We start from the raw sequence: 21,297 nt of genomic DNA, 5'->3' as shown, positions 1-21,297 counted from the left end.
CAAAATGCTGTCTGGCCCACTGAGTTCCTCCAACATTTTTTTGTGTATTATATGTACTGCGTCGTTCACCTTGGCTTGAACAAACGCCTATTCGTTTGTCTGCATGCAGGCGTACAGTTTTCAATGACAGTAAATTAAATTTGAACTTGAGCTAAATCATGCCACACTTACCATATGTCTGGAAGTTATTTTAGGTCTGCAACAGTGTGCCTACTGACGTCAATCAAACTGGGTTTCTTCTGCTTCTTCCCTAATGTGTTTTGATTGTGTAAGTATTAGGCTGTGACTTCTTAAGCGGAGGATATCCTCACCAAAATATTTCACTTGAAGACCAGTGCTGTGATTCCATTAATTATGACTGCTTCAAACACTCTCTTACCCCTCTCCCATTCTCCGCCTTATCACTCACGCACTCCTTCCCTGTTCTTCGTTCTGGGCTCCCCACCAACTCGTACCTCAGTGTTCCATTTGTTAATTCAAGCGACGTGCAAGGACCTGAGCTGGTCTTGTCTTTAAACTCAGAATAATAATCAAGTACAATATCACTGCCATATGTCTTAAATTTGTTGTATTAAATTCCAATACACCATACAAAAATCTATAAATTACAATGAAATTATACAGTCAGTAAAATTGAATAAAATCGGTTGTGCAAACAGAGGGAAATACTGAAGCAGTGTTATGGGATTATTGTACATATAGAAATGGGATGGCAGAGGAGAAGAAGTCTTCAGGCTCCTGGACTCCTCTTGGTGGTAGCATGTCTAGAGGGCATGTCAGCTTTCAATGTCCTTGTCGATTGAAGTTCTGCAACTTTATACAATCCTTTACAAAATTTCAGTGACAACACCCGTATGTCCATATCTTCATTAAGGGAACTTTATGCTAAATTAATACATATTCGATAAATAGTGGAAACTTTGGACTGACAAAGCTTGTTTATAGGATATTAAGTACGGTGAACGTTGGACGTAATCGGTTTCAGATCTGACACTTGAATCACTTGTCCAATTCTTAACCGCACATTTTGACCTGAGAGACTTGCAGCTGGATAAAGCATGCAATTGTCAGGCCTCCTCTCAGTCTGCACATGCACGTACCTTCCAGTCTCAACCCAGCTAACTGCATTCACCTGCAGGTCTTTCCAGATTCCTCACCCGCAGCCTATTTAACCCCAGTTCTTATCCACAATCCTTGTTTATCCTCGAACTACCCGAACTCATACAGCTGCTCCTAGTTTTGACTCTGCCTGGCTAGAGTATACCGTGTTGCCTGCTGTGCTTAGTTTCTAATTTCTCTCTTTTTTTGGCCCCTCGGGGCTTGTTATTTTGCGGCCTCTTACTAAGGTCATCATTCCCCACTGAATCGTTACCGCTGCTGTGCTTGTCCTTGTAGGTCAGGACTCAGATTTATTTCCTGCCAGTAACGCGTGGAATCGAAAATGCACAACGCTCCAGTTGTCCAATCTGATTTAATTTACATTGTAACTGGTGTAATCTTAACATTCTTGAATTAGATCACGCCGAATTTCCATACATAGGTTCGAAGTGAAATTAAATGTCTTAATAAAACCAAAACTCCATAAACCAAAACTGTTAAACGAGGATATAAAAGAGCAAGACACAACAACCCATGTCTGTAAAATGGGATTGAATATTCCTCTTGGAACGTGGTTTGCAATACTGTCGGGGAAATTGTTTCAGAAATGTCACGAGTTGATTCTCCAGGGTGATGGTATATTCAGCAGGGATGGTACTTTTCAACTGGGCACGTTAGAAATTGATTAGCATTGTTTAACCGACGTAAATCCGCAGATAACAGGAAAGACATACATCTCATCTGTAGACAATAGCCAGCTACTTGGGCATGGCTCCCGGAAGACCGGAGGAAACTAGCACCGCCTTGCTGGAACTGTTACTGACAGCCATTCTCGAATACAGACATGCTACGTCACATTATATCGGGATAGCGATATCCTCTCTTCAGTCTGCCCCCTCGCACTCGAGTCCTCATTAAAAGTCAAAGCAGCGTAGGTAGTCTGCGAGAGAAAACGGAAGGCATCGTTAGAATGTTACGGGGATAGAAGGAGACTGTGCGTTCCATCTACTTCCTTCTACGGTTCTACTAAATCCTGATTCACTCAAGGAATCCTCAGAATCGACTTAGGACAAAGGAATAGAATTAGGCCATTCTGCCCATTTAGTATTCTAAGCCACCACCTTGGCTAATTTATTGTCCCTCAAAGCATACTACCCTACCTTCTCCCATTAACCGTTCACGCTTACTAATCAAGAATTTATCAACCTCCATTATTTGGCTAAAGAAATTCATTCTCATATGTGATCTAAAGGGACCTCCCGGTATTCGTAGGGGATGATGGTGATGGTGTTTTACAGAAGAGTGAATTAAGTTATGGATATTGGGAAGTAGCCTCACTTTGGATGTTGTTAAACATGATAAAACAAATATGGTGCACCAGGGATTAGTGTTGAAACTTCAACTTGCTACAATTAATACAAGTCACCAGGAGAAAGGCTACATAACTTCTTTACGACACAGAGATCGCTACCAAAATATGCTCTGTAGGGACCATAACGAGGCCAATACTTTTAAAGGTAGTTTAAGCAAATAGATAAATAACTGACAGATGCATTGTAGCGCGGGTAAATACAAAATTGGCCATTCAGGCAGAGAATGTAACAACAAATAAACTGAAGAACAGGATCAGAGACTGGGGATTTGCGAGGGACACAGCGATCTGGATCTCCCCGTGTATTAGTGCAAAATGTAAATAAGCAAATAACTGATGAATGCATTGCAGAATGGATTTTGTGGTCGCATGAGGCTAACGGAGCAAGCAGTTGATATGGTCTTATTACAGGTAGAAATAACTACTAAGATGAGGTCAGAAAATTAAAGGGATGCCTTCAAGTCGTCATCCATTATTAATGACCCCATCACATGGAACATGACCTCATTACATTGCAATAATCACGGAAGAGGTATAGCAGCCCAACGACACACACTCAAACTTTTAGGAACAGGTTCATCCACACCGCCACCAAATTTCTGAATGGACAATGATAGATACTTCACTGTTTCTGCGCTCTTTTTGAACAACTTCCAAATGTATTAATTTCCAAATGTATTTTTATTGGAATGCACTTTTTTAAAGTATTGCATTTTACGCAAAACAACTAATTTCAAGACATATGCCTGCTGTAATATTAAACCTGCTTCTGATTCTAATTAGCTAGAAGTGCAGTCTAGGTCGTGCAAAAATGATACAATTGCAATAATTGAATATCGGAGGAAGTGGCAGCACCATTGATCCTTAAATACTCGACACATGAATTCGACAACTGTTTTTGGCATTCGATTCGTGAAAAAGTGTTCAGTAATTATTGCGTGGTGGGCTAGTTTGGAAGGTGAAATCATAACGGGTCCAGAATGCAATGGTTAACTGATTAGGAAATAGGCTTGGCGGAAGGATTTAGGAAGAACTGTTATTTACACTGGAGACTGTGACCAGTGGTGTGCAGCGGTGATCAGTACTGGGTCTACTGCTGTTTCTCATAGAAATTATTTGGATGAGAACGTAGGCGGCATAATTAGTAAATATACGAATGACGTTAAAATCGGGAGTGTAGCAAGGGTGAAGAAGGTATTTTAAGGCTGCGATAAGATGAGAACAATTGGGAAAGTGGGCAGAGGAATGGCAGGTGAAATTTAAATATGTAAGGTGTGAGGTGATGTATTTTGGAATGATCAAAGCTCAATTCCATTCGTCATCGACAGTTACATGCATTAGGAATTTATTATAATGTGTTGTGCGACAGCAAGGAAAGCTGACAACATTCAACGATTATGCAGACATTGAATGAAAAGTGCAAAATACATTCATATCAGCATGTATTTACAATGTAACAGCTTTATGAAAAGTTGTTTGAAGTACTGCAGTGTTGGGGGAAATAGATACAGGAGGTGGGGTCAAATTAGAATGGCTAACTAGATCAAATATCTGGGAGCGGGCATTTATAATGGTGTGATGTTTTTCTTTTAGTAGCCACATAACACTTTCAAGAAGAGAGTTTTTTTTTAAAGTGAGCTTTCTTGGTGGGAAGTGTCCACAATGATTGTGTCTTGTACGCTTCCATTTTCATTCTCTGGAAAAATTAAAGCAGGGCAGGATTTGCAGAGTAAACGACACAGCCCGGGGTGTGTTGTAAAATAAAGAGACATGGGATCACAGACCAAAATTATTTGAAGTTGTCAAGAAAGTTCCAAATACAATTTTGAAACTGAAGTTATAAAGAAAATATATGTATATCACATTATACTACCCTGAGATTCAATTTCATCCAGGAGTACACCGTAAATAAAGGAAACACGATGGAATCAATCTAAACTGCACACAAACGAACAATTGTGTGCGAAACACAACAAATTGTACCATACCGGAAGAAAAATAAATCAATAAGTGTTATTGACAAATTGACTTGTAGTATCCTTGAAAGTGAATCCATAAGTTCTGGATGTGTTCAGTGCTGTGATTTAGGAGCCTAATGGTTGAAGCGTAATAACTGTTCATGAACCTTGGGGTGTGGGACCTGAAACTCCTGTGCCTCCTTCTAATGACAGCAGCAAGAAAAATGTACGGCCCGGTTGATCGGGATCCTTGACGATGGATGCTGCTTTCCTGAGAAAGCGCTCCTTGTGATGTGTTTAATGGTAGGGAGGTCGTGAACTGTAATGGAGTGGGAAGTGCCCTCTTTTTTTTCTAGGCTTCGCTGTTCAAGGGAATTTATGATTCCATACCACGCCTTGATCCAACCTGTCAGAATATTCTCCCGCTTGCATCTATACAAATTTGTCAAAGTCTTGGATGACATGCCGAATCAGAGGGATATATGCTGAAAAAAGTTGAGTACAAGACAGTGGTCACACAGCGGAAATATTCTTGCATTTCTGGCTGCGGTACCATAGGAATTATCTGATTCAGTGGAGAGAATGCATAATAAATTCATAAGAATATAACAGTGACTGAAGGGCTTATGTTAAAACTGATTGACTGAATATACCGGAAATACTTTTCCTGAAGCGGTGGAAGATGAGAGGCACCCTGCTTAGCATGAATTGCCAGAGGACGTTATATGGGCGGGCACAACTACAATATTCAGAAGTCACTTGGACAGGTTAATGCATAGAAATGGATTAGAAGGAGACTGGCCAAATGCAGGCAAAGGGGATTATCCTCATGATGAATCATAGTCAGCATTAACGAGCTGCGCTGAAACGCATGTTCCATGCTACACAACCCTAGTTATTACTATCCCAGCATGTCGAGGTGCTAACAAAAGGTTTGCGATGTCCCATTTGTGGCGTTTTGAAGCCTCTTGAAATAAGCTCAGACAGGCACGTGGATGTTCAGAGAATGGTGGAATGTACGGAGAACTAATTAGTTTAGTAGGTTTATAAGCATTATCTCCATTACCTCGGCGAAACATTATGCGAATAAGTGTCTGTTTTCGTGCTGCACTATGCTATTCAATTTTCTAAGTAAACCAAAGCAAAAATAAACTATTCGTACTTCATTTCCTGCCGCCCGAGTTCTCACTTCTGCAAAGTTCATCCGGCCGCTCTTCTTGCCTGAAATGCAAAGATTTCAGATAGACGTTGTCCTAAAATGTCGCACTGAACGAGCCCAGAAACGGAAAACAAGAGCAAAACTGTCATGGGGAGTTAGAACGAATTAGGTACCTGACTGCCTGTTCCTGCAGCTTCGTCCCACAGCGAACATAAACGTGAGCAGAACGATAATCGCCACAGGGAAGCCGACATAATACAGTAAAAGGCAAACTTGCAAAAAAGGGGGATCTGTAAGAGAAAAGAAACGTTCAAGTTTATATGTTCGAAAATCTCTGTCCCATAATTTCCGATTCTAACGATATATTCATAATGGGAGTGCGCACGGTAGGAGGTATTATGTGAATTATAAATACGATACATATGAATTGTAAATATTTCTGAAAGTTCTAAATATCAGTCTAAGAATCAAAAGGGAGAAGGAGAGGGAGAAAGGGACGGGTGGATAATTAGAATCAGATTCAGCTTTAAAATCACTGACCGGTCGTACCACATTAAAACTTATAAATTACCATAAGACCATAAGACATAGGAGCAGAATTAGGTCATTCAGCCCATCATGTATGCTCCGCCATTCTATTATGGCTGATCCCGGATCTCACTCAACCCCAGACACCTGCCTTCTCGCTATATCATTTGATGACCGGACCGATCAGGAAACTATCAATTTTCGTCTTACATATTCCCACAGACTCAATCTCTACTGCAATCTGTGGCAGAGCCAATCCACCGATTCAGTACTCTCTGGCTGAAAGAAAATATCGACCCTATCTAGTCCTTTCAACATGCCGTAGCTTTCAATTAAATACCGCCGCATTCTTCTAAGTTCCAGTGAGTACAGGCCCAACGCTGCCAAACCTTCCTCATATATTAACCGCTTCGTTACTGGATTCATCTTCATGAACCTTCTGTGGACTCTCTCTAAAGACAGCACATCCTTTCTGAGAGATGAGGCCCTGAACTGTGAACAATACTTCAAGTGCGGCCTGGCTAGTATCTTATAAAGCCTCAACATTATCTGTTTGCCTTTATGTTCTATTTTCCTTGAAATATATGCAAAGCTGCATTTGCCTCCTTTACCGTAGACTCAATCTGTAAATCAACCTTCTAGGAGTCTTGCACGAGGACTCCTTAGTCCCTGTGCACCTCTGATGTTTGAAATTTCTCCCCATTTCGATAAGTCCACCGTCTCGTTCCTTTTATTAAAATGCATTATCATACATTTCCCAAAACTGTATTCCATCTGCCACTTTTTTTTTTTACCCGTTCTTCCTATTTGTCTAAGTTCTATTGTTTTGGCATTGCTTGCTCAGCACTATCTACCCTCCAGTTATCTTCGTATCATCCGAAAACTTTGCCACAAAGCTATAAATTCTATTCTGCAAATCATTGTCAAAAATAAAAAAAAAAGTAACAGTCCCAATACTGTCTCCCAGGAACAGCATTAGTCACAGGCAGCCAACAAGAAAATACTTCCTTTATTCCAATTCGCTGTCTCCTGCCTGTCAGCTAATCCTCTATCCATGCCGCATCTTTCCTGTAAACCCATAGGATTCTATCTTGTTTCCTCTCCTTTGTCTACCCTGCTTGTTAATTCCTTGAAGAACTCTAACAGATTTGTGAGGAAAGATTTCCCTTCACAGGAAGCATTCTGACATTGACTTACTTTCCCATTAACCTTTCAGCATCAGGAGAAGTCTTCCTTAATAATAGACTCCAAAAATGGGGTGAGGCTAACTGGCCTATAATTTCGGTTCTTTTTGCTTTCCTCTATTTTTAAAGAATGGAGTGACATTTGCAATATTCCAGTCCTCCAAGACCATGCCATAATTAAGAGATTTATAAAATATCATGGCCAATGCATCGGTTATCTCTTCAGCAACCTCTATCGGGACTCTGGGATGTAGCCAATCGGGTCCAGGTGACTTATTCACCATAAGGCATTTCAGTTTGCCTTCCACATTTTCCTTTGTAATAGCAATGGCACTAAGTCATACTCCCTAACAATCACGGTCAACTGAAACACTGCTAGCGTCTTCCACAGTACCCAGTAATGCAATGTACCCAGTAAGTTCATCTGCCATGTCTTGTCCCCCCATTACTACCTCAGCAGCATCATTATCCAGTTGTACTATATCAACTCTTACTTCCCTTTTATTCTGAAAGAAAAACTTTGAGTATCTCATTTTTATTTTTGGCTACTCTGCTCTTACATTTCCTCTTTTCCCTTCCTATAGCGTTTTAGTTGCCTTATGTTGTATGTTCAATGCTCCCCAATCATCCAACTACCCACTAACTGTTGCTAATTTTTACGCAATTTCCTTGGCTTTTATGCAGTTCTTAACTTTCTTTGTCAGCCATTGCTTTCTACCGGTGCCATTTGTAAACTTCTGATTCTTTGGTATATACCTATCCTGCGCCTTGTAAAGTATTCCCAGAAGCTTCAGACATCTCTGCTCTGCCGTCATCTCCACCAGTATCCTCTTCCAATCCACATGGCCAAGATCCTCTCTTTAATTCCATTTATTCCATTACGATGGTGATACATGTGACATGGTTATGCTTCTCCCTCTCCAATTACAGTAAGATTTCAATAATATTATAGTTACTGCATCCAAAAGATTCCTTTACTTTAAGCTCCCTAAAGACATCTGGGTCAGTACACAGCACCAAAACGAAGGCAGCCTTTCCGCGCGTAGGTTCAAGCACAAACTGCTCTAAAACCTCTCTCGTAGGCATTCAACAAATTCCCTCTCTTGCGGTCCGACTCCAACTTGATTTTCCCAATCCCTCTGCATATTTAAACCCCTCATTGCAATCGAGACATTAACCTTATTGCATGCCTTTCCCAGCTCCGTTGGCAATCTCAATGCCCATCCTGGCTCCTATTTCGAGGCCAATATATGATCCCCATAATAGCTTTTTTTTGCACTTGTAGTTTCTTAACTCCACCCACAAAGATTCAACATTCTCTAACCCTATGTCACCTCTTTCTAAAGATGAAATTCCATCTCCTACCAAGAGAACCATACCACCGCCTTTACCTTCCTGCCTGATGCATGGTATATTCTTTTATGTTAAGTTTTTAACTATGGCCTTCTTTCAGCACCGTTTCGTGATGCCCAGAACGTCATACGGACCAATCCCAAATTGCGCCACGAGTTCGTCAACCTAATTCTGAATGCTACACGCATTTAAATACAGCACCTTCAGCCCTGCGTTCTTTGTTCTTTTGAATTATGCATCTGCGATACAATGCAACTCTTTGCTCTGTCTGCCTTTATACCCAATCAGTGACTTGCCCTACCTTACATTCCTGTTACATCTGTCATCTACGTAAACCTGCAGGATCACCTTCATCTCTGTCATACCGCTTTCCATGCCCTTACCATAAAAACAGATGTAAAGATACATTAACTTAAATAATGGTGCAAAAAGAGAGCCAGATCTTGAGGTAGTGTGAGACAGTGATAACTAGGTGGATACTATATACAGGCAGAGAGAAGCTGTGGAGTGCAAGAAACTACTTCGCACTGAAAGATACAATCACTTCGGAGTAATATCAGCCCAGTGTAAGGAACGGGAGAAGGTTGTGGTGCACGCAATGATGACACAAGTCAGCATTGCCCACCGATATGTCTACAGTTAGATGCCAATCACTTATTAATCGCAAAGACTCCAGCCTACATAGGAGCGAAGCAGTTGCTACCTATCGATGCGGTATAAACTTAAGGTTATTTCAGAAAAGTTAGAAGAAGGCTTTTTCAGACAGAGTGCGTGGAATGCGCTCTTAGAGGCAGAAACATCAGGGTCAGGTAGATGGGTCCATAGATGATTTTTTAAAAAATGAACGATGTGTAAGATGGAAGGGTTAGAATCGGTTAAATAGTCAACATCGTGGGTTAAAAGGCCTCTACTGTGCAGTATCCTACGTTCCGTCGCGAATAGTGTTTATGTTTCTTTTCTTCTTGACTACTATTCAACCTTCCGCCCATCTTGTCAGCGTCCACTGGCATATCGTTTCTTTTCTCCTCCATTTTCCGGCGGAAAATTAGAAATCATTGTGTTTTGATGCGGAGGATAAGGAAGCTTCGTACACTTTGCAAGTATGTGTCCTGAAGAAGTACGGTAACAACAAAGTCAGGTGTAGGGATTGTCTGTATCGTAGGGAAATATCCAGGAAAAAGAAGAAAAGCTTTCATTCTGGAGCTCGAAACCGGAGCCTTTTGGAATAACTAGTTATGGAATGTTCGAAAATCTCAACATTGTAGAAAGTTAGTCCAGCATATTGGAATAAGCTGTAGAATAAGTTAACACAAAGGGTCGATAAGTAAGATTCTATGCCCATCGGAACATGAGGAATGATCGAAGAAAGTTCCATGTCACCTTAAAGCATTTGACCGGATCACTGTCGAGGTTATGAAATTTGTTCTCTTTGTTTGACCCGTGTGTGCAGAAAATATAAAATAGGCGCGGAAATATTTGATGTCAGGAATTAAAAGAAATACATTATTTTGAGTGACCAGAAAGTACAATTTGCTCTCCAAGGGAAATATTAAGAACTATAACGAAAAGACGCGGCAGAGATGGACAGAACGGCCTTTATCTGCGTGGTGAAACCAAGAGAAAATTGGATCACAGAGAAGTTAAAGAATAGGGCTGTTGAAGTAGGGATGACGAAAGAGGGTCAGATGAATTATAAAAGATCGTATGAGCAGCAAGGTTGAATGGACTGTCCCCTCTGCAGGAACATTGAGTCTGAATATAAGTATGTTACCCAGAATAAATGTTAGGGTTGAAAGTGGAGTAGAATATCAAGCAAATTCTAATAGTTTTCATAGGAACTGACATAAACATTGAGCTACAACTCAGAAAACGGGATATTGAAGTATTGCGAGACATGCGACAGAACTATGGCAATACTAGAATAGATCATATCGTCATACACTAAGTTCCTTTGCGAAGTAAAATATTAGTCATAAACATTTTCCGCTGAGGCTAGGTGAGAATTGAACGACAGGTCATGGGTTAAGGATGAAAGTTTAAATGTTTAAGAGCGAGCTTTTTTTTTACTGAAATGGTGGTGAGGGTGTGGAATAAGCTGCCAACGGAAATGGTGGATGCGGGTTCGATTTTAACACTCAAGAAATTTGGAGAGGTATATGGATTGAGGTATAGAGGGCTAACCTCCGGGTGCGGGAATTGGCAGATGAAAAGTTCAACGCGGACAAAGTGGGCCAAAGCGCCGGTTTCTGCCCTGTAGTATTTTAATGATTTATGGTTATAATATCAATGTTTCACATTGCCGCTCATTCACGATAATTACCTCTTCGAGCGAAAACACTGTCAGTAATTAAGTTCTCGGTCGCGTTGACTCGAAGTGAGCAGGTGCATACGGCGCCGCTGCGCCACGTCTCCACCGGGATTCCGATCTGACTCCTGAAACTTTGTGTCCCGTCGCGGTCTATTGTTCCGGAATCCACCCGTCCCTCGAAATCACGCCCCGAAACATCCCAGAGTATGAACTGGGCATCTGCGTCCACGTTTTGCGCCAAGCACATCAACTGGACCGTTTCCACCTCACGAATTTCACTCATCGGCGGTGTTAAGAGAAAAATGCGCGGAGATCCTAATGGGGTATTGGAATAAGGATGTAATTAGTTAGGCGTAAAACCAGGAACTTCTGACCAAATGATTTACAAATAATCTTTCGCTAACCTGTAATAACCAGTTTGGAACCGTTACCGAACACGAAGGGCTTTTCGGTAATTGACTTGGCTGAACAATAGTACCACCCCGAATCAGTTATCTGGACATCATTAACAATCAGGGAGTAAATAGTACTTTCACCGTTAACTTGTCCCGATAACCTTCCAGCGGCGGGTGTGTATTCCATCACAGAGTAAACGTACTGTAAATGTTCTTGGCGCTGCCGTTTGTACCAATTAACCTTCCCACCTGGTAACCAGCCCGTGTGGCAATCCACTTTAAAGGTACTTCCAACTGAAAGGACCTGAGTTGACGGCGTCTGACGGTAAACGTCCTGAGGGCTAACAACTGCGAAAGGAAGAAATTCACCAGGATGTTATCAGGGTACGGATCTATCAAATCTATTGTAAAAACAAAATACCGGACTCTGCGTAAAATGCCCTGTGCGATCAATAAATTATTAGTATGCATAATATCCATTGGAACTTACATCTTAAGGATTAAAACGGAGCAAACAGAATGGGGAAATCAATAAAGAGTTGAAGGAAGAGAGACAGAGTTAGAGGTACAGAGATAGGCAGACAGATGGTTAGATAGAGATAAACAGAGAGGCAGACAGATAGACAAACGGAGGGATACACAGAGACAGACAGATAATAGGCCGGATATTTGCAGCAGCCAAAGGACATTTCAAAGTCACTGTGGTAGAACATGTGGAATCCCGGAGCACAGTAAAGTTCCGGGAAGGCGGGGCGGGAGGGGGAGATGGTGTTACGAGCAGCTAATAATCATCCAGAAATATTTCAGTGATCTCCATAGATGACTAACTCTGAACCACGGAGGCCGAGGGATTTCTCTGTTCTTGCTCCATAAGCCAATTTGGGAAGTTTTATCTGCAACAAGAGAGTCCTTTTAAGGTCTGACGGGGAGCTCCGGTAATGCTGGAATAAGGTGCACTTTGCTTAGTCGAGAAAAAATTCAGCTGAACGAACTTCCCCAACAGCAGGGGCTTCCCACTGGAGTCCGTGGACCCCTCGTTCAATGGTAGAGTGCTATGGCACAGAAAAGGTTGGAAAAACGTATCCTAAAGAGTTCACTTCCATAATCTGGCCGCAAAATTGCGCCGCAAATTCGAACGGACGAAGACTAACCTGGAAGGAGGTAGATCAGGACGCAGACCCATAAGAAGTTCATTGTCCCGTTCGCTGCGAATTGTGCACCATGAGATTGCCCAGATAATCGTGGGATCGGAAAGTAAGCGAAATATATGTCAGGTGCCGAAATGTAGTATCGCCTTTAAAAGTACATCTGTGGAAAGTCCCGCACTGTACCAATTCTCGCTGCATGCTTCCTGTTTACACTTTAAACGTCAGTGAATGCATCTTACTTCAAAGGGCGTTATGCGATGCATGAGGAACACGCGTGGAAAGTGTTGTGTGGCGTAGGCTGCTTAAACCGGAGGCAAGAGACAGGCGTTGTCAAATCACAATGCTTTGCTTCTCTGAACCGTGTGGCCCTTGCACTTTATTTGTCACCTTGCAGAGCACTTCCACTGTAACTAGAACACTGTATTCTACATCCTTATTCCTATCAAGGAAGGACATGGTTGGTTTGGCAATTCAGTGCTATTTTCTCAGAAGAAACCCAGACCCGAATTTCAATTTATTATCTAAAAAAGACCCAGCTCGGTCTTAAATATGAGCAGATACTAAAGCTACAGTGCCATACGCGCAGAAAATTCTGGAGATTTATCACGATTTGGATGATGAAATTTCCTCTCAAATTAGTTCTGAATGTTAAAAGCGTGACCGTGATTCTCGGTACTTCAATCCAAGAGAATCATTAACTCAACATCAACCCCGTGAGAGCCAGAAAACAGTTTGCAGCTCTGACGAGTTAACATCCAGTTATTCTAAAGACCACAAACATTGCCTCAGTCTTAACTTCAACTCTGTGATCAATTCTCTGCAAAAAAGTTACGGGTTGCTTTTCCTCCTGTTTGCCTCTTGTACCTCCACATTAATTTTTAATGTTTTGTGTACAATTAACTCCGAGTACTCTTTGAAATCAACATCTTTCAGACATTGTTCATTTATAACTTCTTCACCAATTGCTGACTGATGTACTTGACTTTACATTTTTCCGCATTGCATTTCATTTTCTTTGTACGTTGGGCATTCGCTTAGATACTTTTCAACTTTTGTTAAAAATGTTCTATTTCCGTTAACAAACCTCAATCCATGACCATATATCACATTAAGTTTATTAATTTCATGTGACGCCTAATCGTCCGTTTTCATAATGTAAACACGTTAAATATTTCGCCTTTATCGCTTCAGCGACTTACAAACTCTAAATGTAGTGTTGTCAAACATATTTCACTCTGATGAATCTATAATAACTCTATCAAATCCAATCATTATTTTTTCCCTATTACCACGTCCTTGTGAGCAGATTTTAGCAATTTCCTTGCCATTAATGTTGGATAGACGAGAGTTTATATATTATTTTTCTTTTGTTTTCCTACATTTACTGTATTTGAATATGAGGGAGTATCTATAGCATTTAGGAAGATGACAACCAGTACATCTACAACATGCATAATTACACTGGATTACTTTTTTTCTCAGAAATTTTACACTTCCTTTAAGTTTACTGTCAATTTCACCAACTGTATTTATCTGTGTTAATCTTACTCTCCCTGAATTTTTCCTATTTATAATTTATATAATTATTTGTCGATGTTCAGATCATTTTAGTTTCGTTTGTTCTAAAAAACTGCAAAGACGAACAAAAATCGCATTTTCTTATAAATTGCCAATTTATAAATCAATATAAATTGTCCTGCTTCTTTTCTTCAGCCTGAAACCATGCCCATAGATCTACAGTCGAAAGAAGCAAGATTGAAAATGGACGTTTGTCTATAATCCGCACCTTCTCAACCAAGTAGTCAAGTATTCCCACGACAATCCAATTTTGTTATATTATGCCCTGACACGGTATAAAATCAAAGGGATTTTAGAAGATCAAATCCCATAATTTGGTCAATGTAGTGCTGACATTTGTCTGCATACATGTTTCATATAATTCCACATTAAAGAGTATTTGTGATGGGTCCTTTCCGTCTCTTAGACGTTTTAGCTTTCAACTGCATTCAAAGTAAATATCTTACCATAAAGTTTGAAACGAACAGATTGGGGCCGTGCATTGAACGATACCTTTTCACTAATGACGCTATACGATCCCATGATGACTTGTTTTTAAATAGAGTTTTTTAAAATATCCAAAAGAACAAAAAAAAACAGAAAATGCGGGAAAAATCGCCAGATCACATAACATTTGAGGAAAGTTATTGTTCTAGGTCGAGGAGTTCACGTCAGATAATGATATTATGGAGACCAACACCGTTGAATGAGGCCTCCCATTCGCCATCTCTGCCGTACTGGCGCCGGCTCATTCCACCCATGTTCTTTTTAATACCATTAGCGAAGAAGAAGAAATGGTGTAAACATTGAAGCGAGCGCTTTAAATTACACGTTGTTCGCCTCTCTCTAGTTCTGTTCTTCTTGGCCGACAATAAAACCTCTCTGTTTTCAGATTTTATAATTGTTCTGAAACCTCCCTTTGAGCTGCTCATTGCTTCGTCTAGTTCCTACACTGCCCCTGCGTAAACCTCACTAGCCGCGCTCCTGACCCTGTTTCTGGAGTCTGCAACGATCTCCCTTTCACGTAAATCGTCTCCGGCTCGGCTCTCCCTCTATCTGTAAGTTCTTTCTGCCCTACACCATTTTCCATATCATTTCCGTCTCCTAAATCAGCCATGATCTAAATGATTGTTGCAGGACTGTCAGGAGCAAAGCTTCGTTCTGCTCCAAGTTGCTATGCAGCGTGAAAGTGTAGTCCAATTGTCCTGCAGGGAAAACATGTAAGGCTAGTTGTTACTTTTGCAGGAATTTCGTTGCATATTATTTTCAGACTCCATAGTCTTATGTTTTCAGTACACTCCGTTAATGTTTAACTGCCTCTTCACATTTAGAATTATAAAGTTCTTTGTCTGCCGTTGACATCCAGTGCTGCTCGTTCCCAATACCGCCACCGGAAATCTGAAACTAGCTGCGCACGCCATCTTGTGGTACAATTACAGAGCACTTGTCAACGCCAATTGTACCATGTCCACTCAAAGCCCAGGAAAAAAAAACATTTGAGGGAAAAAGGATGGTAGCTCACTCATTCGGCCGATACGCTCTTCAATTGAATTGTGGACCCCAAATACTTATCGTCTCTGGCTCCATATTCCTACCTATGGAATATTAAAGATATGAAGGTAAGATAGCAAATATAAGGATAAGCTAGCCAATGACATAAAAGAGTAAAGCGAAGGTAAGTGTGGATAGCAGAACACTGGAAATTTATGGTATATAGGCAGTAATGGGGGAATAAAGAAATGTCAAACGAAATTAATATATTTTACACCTGCCTTCACTGTGGAAAATATTGGCAATAGGTCAGAAATTCGAGAGTATCGGAAGAGAATGTATTGATAGTACTAAGGAGAAGGTTCTTGAGAAGCTTAAAGATCTATAGGTACACTCCTTGGTTGGAACAGAGGCAGAAAATTTTATCAAACGTTTGTAATGCTCTTTCATGTATCATTGGATACTAGAATGTTTCCGGAGGACTGCAAAACTGTAAATTACACCCGAGTTTTTCTAAAGGAAGCGAAGTTGAAGGAACTTATAGGCCACTTAGCGTGACATTAGTGGTTGGGAAGTTGCTGGAGTCCATGATTAAGGATGAAGTTTCGGTGTACATGGAGCCACATGATAAAGTAGGCCAACATCAGCATGATATCTTTAAGGGCACAGCTTGCCTGACAAACCTGTTGGGTTTAATTTAAAAAATAACTGGAGGCAGGAACCGGATAGACAAAGGAGAGTTTGTGGATGCTGTTTTCTCGGACTTTCAGAAGGTCTTTGACGAGGTGCTACACATGAAGCTGATTAACAAGGTAAGAGCCAATGATATTACGGGAAAGATACCAGCATGGATTGAAGATTAGTTACCGCAGACTAGCGGTTTTCTGCAACTGTCAGTGTTGGGATTGTTTCTTTTGATACTTGATGTCAGCGATTTGGTTGACGGAATTGATGGCTTTGTGGCGATATGAAGAGAAGTGGAGGAGCAGGTAGGGTACTGCAGGAAACATAGAGTCTGTAGAAGGACTTTGACAGAACTGGAGAATGGTCAAAGAAGTTGCAGGTGGAATGTAGCTTAGGGCAGCATATGATCAAATACTTTGGTAGAAAGAATAAAGGTATAGAATATTTTCTGAAAGGGAAGAAAATTCAATAATCAAAGGTGCGAAGAAAATTGGGAGACGTTGTGTAAGAACCCCTAAACGTTATTTGGAGATTGATCAGTGGTAAGGAAGACAAATGCAATGTTTTCATGCACTTCGAGAAGACTAAAATATAAAAGCAAGGCTGTAATGCTGAGGCTTTATAAAGTATTGATAATGCTGCACTTAGAGCATTGTGATCAGTTTTGGGCCCCGGATCTAAGCAAAGGTGTGCTGACAGTGCAGACGGTCTAGGGAAGTTTCACAAACATGATCCCTGGAATGAAAGGATTAAGGTAGGAGGAGCCCTTGAGGATTCTTGGACCGTAGTCACTGTAGTTTAGAAGAATGCAGAGGGGATATGTCAATGAAACCTATCGAATATTGAAAGACCTAGATAGAGTGCATACAGAGTGCATGCTTCCTTCTGTTAGTCAGTCTGGACAAGAGGCCACAGTCTCTGAATAGAGGTTCGTCCACTTATACCAAAGTTAAGGAGCAATGTCTTTATCCAGAGGGTTGTGAATCTATGTAATTCATTGCTAAGGACGGATGCGGACGCCAGCTATCATGGAATGGCGGAGCAGAATCGATAGACTAAATGACCTTATTCTCCTCCTATAGCTTCTTGTCTTATTAGTACACTACAAATGTCCTTATGGTCTTGTGATACAAGAAAAGTATCTAATACGTTCACTTCTCTAGGCGTAACTTAGGAGGACTATGGTGCCTAACGGCGATTCCATTGCTTGAATCTTCGCAAACGGCTCTATCCTATCTTCAGGCTCTCCATTTTTCCCTTTCAGGGCTCTTTTGAAGACCCTGACCTGGAATAATGCGCTAACTACAGTTCTTTGCGGGAATGGGACCCACTGTCGTGGTTTCACGACTGGCCGTTCATCGGCACACCAAAGGCGCGGCATAGGAGCCTAGCTCACCTTTGGAGGTCTGAGATTTTTTGTATCTGGAGACGCGAACATCGGAGGTCGGTGTTCGGGCAGGAGATCGGTGTGTGGAGGGAGTCGGAAATTCTCAGGCTGTGTGGCCAGAGGCCCGAGATCTTTGGGCACAGAGCTCGGTAAATGCGACGCAAAGGACTTTTAACATCATAAATCAGCGAGTTATCTTGTTATATCTCCTTTCTCGCTTTGAAATGGGGATACTTCTGTTACGCTTATTAGTGAGAGAGAGATCCTATGGTATGTCAAATTACCGGCTGAATGAGTAGTCTTTGGGGTACTGCAATTCTATGTTTTTATTGATGCTTTGCTGCACGCTTAAGTGCTTCGTGGGGGGTGCCGATGCTTTTAAGCTGGTATGGGGTGGGGGGAGGGAGTCGTTGCTTTGCTGATGTTAATGCGTGGGTGGATAGTGCTGGGGGGTACTTTGCGGTTCTAACATTTAACTGCCATTCATTCTTTGGGGCACTCCTCTGTTTTCTTAGATATTTGCGAAGAAAAAGAATTTCAGGATGTATATTGCATATAATTCTCTGATATTAAATATACCTATTGAAAGCTATTGTTACACTGCACACCTCCATCGTGCTTTGACGCCTCTCTCTACTTTCTATCAGTATCTGTAGGTATGTTATTGCTAAGCCCAAAGGTTAGTATAGATAGACATTTGTGGGCTGCCTCATGCATATCCTCGAAGCAAGCGAAGCATTTCACTCTATGTTTTGATATAGATATGACAAATATTGATATGTTTTAATATTTGAAATAGATGTGTACACACACATTTTTGTGCAACTTTAGCGAGGACTCCCAGAAATTGACAGTACACCACCTGTGCAAGATTTTCCATTTCTATTTATTAATTACAACGTCAGAAATCTCTTACGTTTTCGTCAGAAATCTCTTACGGTTTGTAAATAACAACTTCCCATTCTCAATTCAATTGTGACTCTTTAATCTCATTGATGACTTCCAAGTATCCTTCATCCTCTGTCACCCTCCTTCCCTCCTCTCTCTCTCTCTCTCTCTCTCCCTCTCCCTCTCTCTCTATCTGCCACTGATTGACTCTCGCATTTCTCTTTATCTTTCTCTCACTCTATTCTTCAGGACCTGTCCCAGAACTATAGAATTTCAGACAGTGATAACCAATACTGACAACACTGTTCTCTACGACAATTTGACCCTTGTGTTGCATGTATATTTTCATCGAATTGTCCTTGCGTTAAGCTGCTTCTGTTAAATGAGAGCGTGTTAGGAACAACAGTAAAGTTTTCACTTCCTGCATTGCTTGGTTCGATTCCTCCCACACTGCTGGATTTCAAACCCCAGGTACATGGGAAGTCCACCCTTTCTCCGGCGGATTCAAATTTCAAAGTAACCTTATTGTCAATGTACTTATGTGTCACCACATACAACTCAGAGATATTTTCTCGCGAGTCCAAAAGAATCATTAGAAGGGGAAAGAGGAAATATGGAATCAAATAGTAAACAATACCAGTGAATAGTAAAACCTTTTTCTAGTGAGTAAAAACTAAAGGAGTGATGTCATTTGATAGAGGACCGCTAGAAAATGTGGCCGAAGAAATAATAAAGGGAGACAAGGAGATGGTAAATGAACTAAGTAAGCTTTTTACGCCAGTCTTTATTGTGGAAGATACCAGCAGTGTGCCAGCTGTTGTAATTTGTGAAGGAGACGAAGTGAGTATAGTTAGTATTACAAGGGAGAATGTGTTCATAAAGCTGAACGACCTAAAGGTACATAGGTCACCCGGACCAGATGATCTGCGCTCTAGGATTCTGAAAGAGGTAGCGTTAGCAATAACCTTTCAAAAATCTTTGGACCTTGGCATGGTGCCAGAGGACTGGAAAGCTGCAAACGTTACTCCACTCTATGAAAGGAGGAAGACAGTACAAAGGAAATTATAGACCAGTTAGCCTGAGTCCAGTGGTTGGGTAGAAGATGGAGTTAATTGGTAAGGATGAGGTCATGGACTAGATGGTGACATAGGACAAGATAAGACAAAGTCAACATGGTTTCCTTTAGCGAAAATCTTACCTGACGAACCTATTTGAATTATTTGAGGAGATTACAAGTGGGATAGGTAAAGGTGATGCAGTGGATGTTGCATATTTGGACTTTCAAAAGGCCTTTGACAAGTTGCCACACATGAGGCTGCTTACCAAGTTAAGAACCCATAGCATTACAGGAAAGTTGCTATCATGGTTAGAGCTTTGGCTAATTGGTAAGAGGCAGCGAGTGGGAATAAAGGGAACCTTGTTTGGATGGTTGCCAGTGACTAGCGATGTTCCGCAGAGTCCAGTGTTGGGAACTTCTTTTTATTCTGTATATTAATGATTTAGGTGATGGAATAGATGGATTTGTTGCCAACTTTGCGGATAATACGAAGATTGGTGGAGGGGCAGGTAGCATTGTGGAAACAGGTAGGCTAAAGAAGGACTTAGACAGATTAATAGAATGGTCAAGAAAGTTGCGAATGCAAAATGTATGGTCATACATTTCGGTAGTAGAAATAAATGTGCAGGCTATTTTAGAAAGGGTAGAAAATCTGAAATTCTGAGGTGCAAAAGGACTTGGGAGTTATTGAGCAGAACACCCTAAAAGTTCACATGCAGATTGAGTCGGTAGTAAGGAAGGCAAAGGCAATGTTAGCATGCATTTAATGAGGACATGAATACAAGAGCAGTGACATGGTGCTGAGGCTATTTAAGGTATTGGTGGGGCCTCACCTTGGAATTGTAAACAGTTTAGGACTCGTCATCTAAGAAAAGATATGCTGGCATTGGAGAGGACCCAGACGCAGTTCACCAGGATGATCACAGGAATGAAAGGGTTTGATACGAGGAACGTTTGATAACTTTGGGCCTGTACTCGATGGCATTTAGAAGGATGATGGGCAATCTCTTTGAAACCTTTCCAATGTTGAATGGTCCATACGGAGTAGACGTGGAAAGGATGTTTCTCATGATGGGAGAGTCTAGTCCAAGAGGTCACAGCCTCAGAATAGTGGGGTTAATTTAAACAGAGATACAGAGAAATTTTCTTAGCCAGAGGGTGGTGTATTTGTGGAATTCATTACCACACGTAGCCTTGGAGGTCAGGTCATTGGGCATATTTAAGGCAGATATTGATAGGTTTTGATTGGACACTACATCAATCATTATCGGGAGAAGGTCGGGAAATGTGGATGAGGACGGGGAATAAAGGATCAGATAGAACTGAATGAAGGACCAGACTCATTGGGCCCAATGGCCTAATGTTTGCGCATGGGTCTTATGGTGTTGTTGTCTTAACTCAATCTGATTACCTACACCGCCCCAATCGTGGCATATATCATTTATCAAAATCCTCCTTTAAAATGCAAACTCATAAAAGAAATCATGCCTTACTATAAATACAGTACAAACCTAATCCAGTTTTAGAACCAGAATACCACGGATCTGTTAACCTATCTGCAACCCATAATAACCATCCGGAAATAGTAGTATGGGGATATTTTTCGTTGTAAGTTTTCCAGTTTAGTTTCGGACCAAGATATTATGCGAAAAGAATACGTTAATATAGCGAAAGCGCTTATTACGGTTCTTATATTTTCACTTTTGAGCTCTCTTTGGCAGATTTTCTAC

The 21,297-nt window shown here is 41.1% G+C and overlaps 1 protein-coding gene across 1 annotated transcript; it reads right to left on the bottom strand.

Annotated features, from left to right (window-relative positions):
- Positions 1–632: 632 nt before the first annotated feature.
- Positions 633–12,595, bottom strand: LOC140212686 (immunoglobulin lambda-1 light chain-like). Its single transcript, XM_072283800.1, has 6 exons — positions 12,507–12,595; positions 11,365–11,703; positions 10,973–11,275; positions 5,761–5,877; positions 5,591–5,649; positions 633–2,038 (listed from the first exon to the last, which is right to left on the bottom strand). Exons 1-6 carry the CDS (start codon positions 12,547–12,549, stop codon positions 1,946–1,948), a joined length of 954 nt encoding a protein of 317 aa, XP_072139901.1. The 5' UTR covers positions 12,550–12,595; the 3' UTR covers positions 633–1,945.
- Positions 12,596–21,297: the final 8,702 nt, after the last annotated feature.

Source organism: Mobula birostris, chromosome 2, assembly GCF_030028105.1.
Source record: "Mobula birostris isolate sMobBir1 chromosome 2, sMobBir1.hap1, whole genome shotgun sequence".
In the NCBI taxonomy this organism is placed as follows: Eukaryota; Metazoa; Chordata; class Chondrichthyes; order Myliobatiformes; family Myliobatidae; genus Mobula; species Mobula birostris.
Note: the sequence above shows the minus strand (reverse complement) of the source record. Positions and strands in the feature narration are given on the sequence as shown.

What these genes read in the sequence shown, in the direction of transcription:
- LOC140212686 (XM_072283800.1), bottom strand. Translation starts at nt 12,549, where the DNA reads ATGAACTTCTTATGGGTCTGCGTCCTGATCTACCTCCTTCCAG. An exon ending in TTCCAAACTGGTTATTACAG is followed by an intron (nt 11,276 to 11,364) that starts GTTAGCGAAAGA and finishes ATACCCCATTAG; the next exon opens with GATCTCCGCGCATTTTTCTC. An exon ending in CAGTGTTTTCGCTCGAAGAG is followed by an intron (nt 5,878 to 10,972) that starts GTAATTATCGTG and finishes TTTCTCTTACAG; the next exon opens with ATCCCCCTTTTTTGCAAGTT.